Source organism: Bison bison, unplaced genomic scaffold (genome assembly GCF_000754665.1).
Source record: "Bison bison bison isolate TAMUID 2011002044 unplaced genomic scaffold, Bison_UMD1.0 scf7180017864495, whole genome shotgun sequence".
In the NCBI taxonomy this organism is placed as follows: Eukaryota; Metazoa; Chordata; class Mammalia; order Artiodactyla; family Bovidae; genus Bison; species Bison bison.
In genome coordinates, this window is record NW_011495054.1 from 13,316,462 (window position 1) to 13,320,608 (window position 4,147).

At 58.8% G+C, this 4,147-nt stretch overlaps 1 protein-coding gene across 2 annotated transcripts in view; it reads left to right on the forward strand.

The window, feature by feature from the left end:
- LIMK2 (LIM domain kinase 2) overlaps nucleotides 1–4,147 on the forward strand; it is a 54,699-nt gene that overhangs the window by 43,713 nt on the left and 6,839 nt on the right. For both annotated transcript variants that reach the window (XM_010828790.1, XM_010828791.1), the window contains exons 5-9: nucleotides 39–227; nucleotides 1,381–1,486; nucleotides 1,771–1,967; nucleotides 3,032–3,218; nucleotides 3,953–4,039. In XM_010828790.1, the coding sequence (XP_010827092.1) occupies nucleotides 39–227; nucleotides 1,381–1,486; nucleotides 1,771–1,967; nucleotides 3,032–3,218; nucleotides 3,953–4,039 (766 nt within the window). The remainder of the gene's footprint in view (nucleotides 1–38; nucleotides 228–1,380; nucleotides 1,487–1,770; nucleotides 1,968–3,031; nucleotides 3,219–3,952; nucleotides 4,040–4,147) is intronic.

Here is a 4,147-nt window from a genome sequence, read left to right on the forward strand (position 1 = left end):
CGGACCACAGGGCCACCCCTTTCTGCTCCTCCCCGCAGTGGGAAGTGCCACAACGAGGTGGTACTGGCACCCATGTTTGAGAGGCTGTCCACGGAATCCGTCCAGGACCAGCTGCCCTACTCCGTCACACACATCTCCATGCCAGCCACCACCGAAGGCAGGCGGGGCTTCTCCGTGTCCGTGGAGAGTGCCTGCTCAAACTACGCCACCACCGTGCAAGTGAGAGAGTGAGTGCCTGGGGTGGGGGTTCTGGAGCGGAGCACACAGCAGGCCTTGGAGCCCCAGCATCTTAGCAGAGCTCTGCATCCACATTGCGTCTCTCCTTCCTGGGCTCACTGTGCTGTCACCACGCCTAGGCCCTGGCACTGACCGCCCTCATCCCCGACCATGACTGCTTCCCGCCAGATACCTAACACCAGAACCGCTTACCTTTCACGGGTCAAATTTCCATCATGTTTGCTCTTTGAAATTATCTGGCTTGGTTATGTTTGTTTATCATCTGTCCTCCTCAAGAGTTCCCTGTGGAACTTAGTCTGGTTCTTTGCTGCGCACCCAGGGCCTGGAGCAGTGCCTGGCACATAGTGGGTGCACATGGATTGTTGTTTCATTGGTTGAGTGAGTGAATGGAGGAAGGAGAAAGAGGTAAAGACTCCATGCTGTGTCCAGGCTGGCGACTGGATGGGGAAAGGGTCTGTCCATCTAATACCAGTTGTGAGGCACTGTGGCTCCCAGCCCTGTAGACGGTGATCATGTGCTTACTGTGTGCTGGGTGCTGGGTGCTCACAGCAGACCGGGGTCCTGGGGCTGGGAAGTCAGAGGGAGGTGAGGTCTGCTCTAAGCCCGAAGCTGTGTTCAGGACAGAGGTGGGGGTCTGTGGCTGTGTCTGGTATAGATTGGGTGGTTGGGAATAGCCAGAAGGGGCCTGTTAAGTCACAGAGAGCCTGGATCATGAGGATCCAATGGGTCTCTTGAGGGATTTAAGCAGCAAGGTGACACGACCAGGGGAGCGTTTTAGAAGCATGCTGCTGTGGAAGTGGGATGGGAGAAGGGCAGGCCTAGAGGTACAGAGACCAGTTAGCAGGCTGATGCATGGAGCAAGAGACGGGTGTTGGTAACCATGGTGATGGAGCATTCTTCAGGACGTGAGGATTGGGGGGCAGTGAGGGAACTCCCGAAGCGGGGAATGCCGTCTAGGTTTCTGGCTTAGGCCTCTGGGTGAGTGGGGTGCCTTTCACCGAGATGGGGTGGCGCCTCTCCCTGAGTGGCCTGGGCCTGGGGGCCAGTCGGGGCCCAGGGCCTGGTGAGCCCTTCCTGCACAAGTGAAATTGGTCAGGCTGTCTTTAAAGATGCCTCTGCCCTGCCTTCTCTCGTCTGGCCCAGGGTCAACCGGATGCACATCAGTCCTAACAACCGAAACGCCATCCACCCTGGGGACCGCATCCTGGAGATCAATGGGGCCCCCGTGCGCACGCTCCGCGTGGAGGAGGTACCTGCCGTGTGTCCTGTGGGGAGTGGGGGGCGGACCGTGAACAGACCCTCTTTGTCTTGCCACTGAGCCTGTGAGCACTGGTGACCCCCTCTGTCAGCCTGGCTTGTTCCCAGGGCAGCAGGGATGGCTGGCCATGTCGGGGAGTGCCAGGCTGTGGGCAGAGGGCACGGTGTGGCCAGTGGCCGCCAGAGGCCACAGCGGGCTCTGGTCCTCTGGCCTGATGGTGGGTGGCCCACGATGGGATGCCCTGCGGGCCTGCCTCACACTGCTCCTGGCTGCAGGTGGAGGACGCCATTAGCCAGACGACCCAGACACTGCAGCTCCTGATTGAACACAACCCCGTCTCCCAGCGCCTGGACCAGCTGCAGCTGGATGCACGGCTCTCTCCCTGCGTGCAGAATGACAGACACGCGCACACCCTCAGCCCCCTGGACACCAAGGAGAACCTGGAGGGGACACTGAGGAGACGCTCCCTGAGGTGCCCCGTCCCGCCCTGGCTCTGTGCTGCCCCACGCCCAGCTCTTGGACTAGTGGAGCTGGCTCTCTGAGGCCAGCAGAGTTAGGAAGGGAGCCAGCTGGCCGGGAGTGGGCAATGAGGATTGTGCTGACCCAGCGCCCCCCCCGAGGATAACAGTTCATAGCCAGGGCCCATGTGTGATCTGACCCAGCTGTCTGCCAGCTTTCCCTAGAAACCAGAGTGTAGTTGCTAAGTCATGTCCGACTCTTTGCTACCTCATGGACTGTTCCCTGCCAGGCTCCCCTGTCCATGGGATTTTCCAGGCAAGAATACTGAAGTAGGTGGCCATTTCCTTCTCCAGGAGAAGCCAGAGGGTCAGGCTTTGTCCACTGAACTCTGAGCTGGGCAGGAGGCAGCGGTGCTGGATCCCAAAGGGTGGCAAGGCCTGTGGGGGAAGCATAGGGTGCCGAGGCTGGACACGGGGCACAGATAAGTGTAGATAAGGACGTTGACAACCAGAAAGCAAGAGATGAATGCACGAGAGGGGACCAGAAGTCCCTTCTTTAGGAAGTCAGAGTGACAGTCACCAACCATTGGCTGCTCTTTAAAAATGTCATAAACAAAGTGGCTTTTTTGCTCTAAAAATCATACGCACTTATTAAAGTTCAGGAAGTACAGGCAGGTACTACAGAGATGTCCCATTTGCTCATGTTTTGGGTGGTAGTAGGCTGTTGCTCTAAGCCAATCGGGGCTGTAAATCAGGCAGACCTGGAAGGTGGTGGATTCCCATCGACCCATCGACAGTGCTGCCAGCTGGTGGAGTCTAGTCCCTCACTCTGGGTGAGAGGTGCTCAGAGTTCCCGCTTTGCGGGTGATTTTCCCATGCTTACATAGACTCCGGATGTCTGCCGCCCCCAGACAACACCTCTGTCCAATGTCAGAGTCCCCCTCCCCCGTCCCAGCACCCTGACTGCAGAGGTTGGAAAGACCAGGGTGGCCCTGAGGTTCCTGCCTCAAGGCTTCCATGCTGGGTCTTTGAGGGCTGCCCTGTCCCCACCCTCATCCCTTCTCCTCCTCCTCTGCAGACGCAGTAACAGCATCTCCAAGTCCCCCGGCCCCAGCTCCCCCAGGGAGCCGCTCCTGCTCAGCCGTGACATCAGCCGCTCAGAGTCCCTGCGCTGCTCCAGTAGCTGCTCACAGCAGATCTTCCGGCCCTGTGACCTGATCCACGGCGAGGTCCTGGGGAAGGGCTTCTTCGGGCAGGCCATCAAGGTGAGCGCCAGCTCTGCCCCTGTGCCCCCCAGCCCTCGAACCCTCCTCTGGGGATTTTCACTATTTGCCCTCCCAGGCCACCTGAAGGCAGCGTTGCTGCTGGTGTGAGCTTGGGGGACCTGGAGCCCCGGGTGGGATGAGGTTGACTGTGGCACCCCCATCTCTGGTCAGTGAGTGTTTCTAGGTGCCCAGAGGCCTCGGTGTGGGAGTGGCTCCTGCCTCCCTGCTGAACAGTCTCGGGGACTAACCTCTCTCTCTCTCTCTCTCCTCCTCCTCCTCTGCTGAGAGCTGGGAGGGGGGGTCAGGTAAGCCATGTGTCTCAGCCTTAGGGGCCATGGGGCTGGAGAGCTTCCTCCCAACCCCCCCAGCTCCCTGGTGCATGTCTGTGGCACTGACCCTCTTGCCCCCCAGACTCCTGTTCCCCGAGAGACACGCTCCTGGGTCAGATGACCAGAACCCTTGCTTGGCTTGGCAGCACCCCTCCCCCTGCCTCCCCCCAACACGCCCGTTTTGTGGGTTCTCACCTCTCCTCCGTGCATGCCCAGCTCTCCGGGGAGGAAGGTGTGCTCCCTTCTGAGGCCCTTGCTGTGTGTTCTGCACTTGAACTGTCAGTCTGATCCGGCTGATGACGTCAGTGTGTCCTCCAGGGCATGGGATGGCCAGCGACAGATTTGCGCACAGTTCCCCAGAAGGGCCTCTGTTCTCTGCACTAGTGACAGTCACCCTCCTTTTAGGTGACGCACAAAGCCACGGGCAAAGTGATGGTCATGAAGGAGCTGATCCGGTGTGATGAGGAGACACAGAAGACTTTTCTAACTGAGGTAAGAAGCGGGGTGGGGGCTAGGAGTTTGTGTCACTGTTGAAAGAGGGAAATTGATACTAAAGAATGACTTCAATCCCAGCTTTCAGCACCAAAAAAAAAAAAAAGA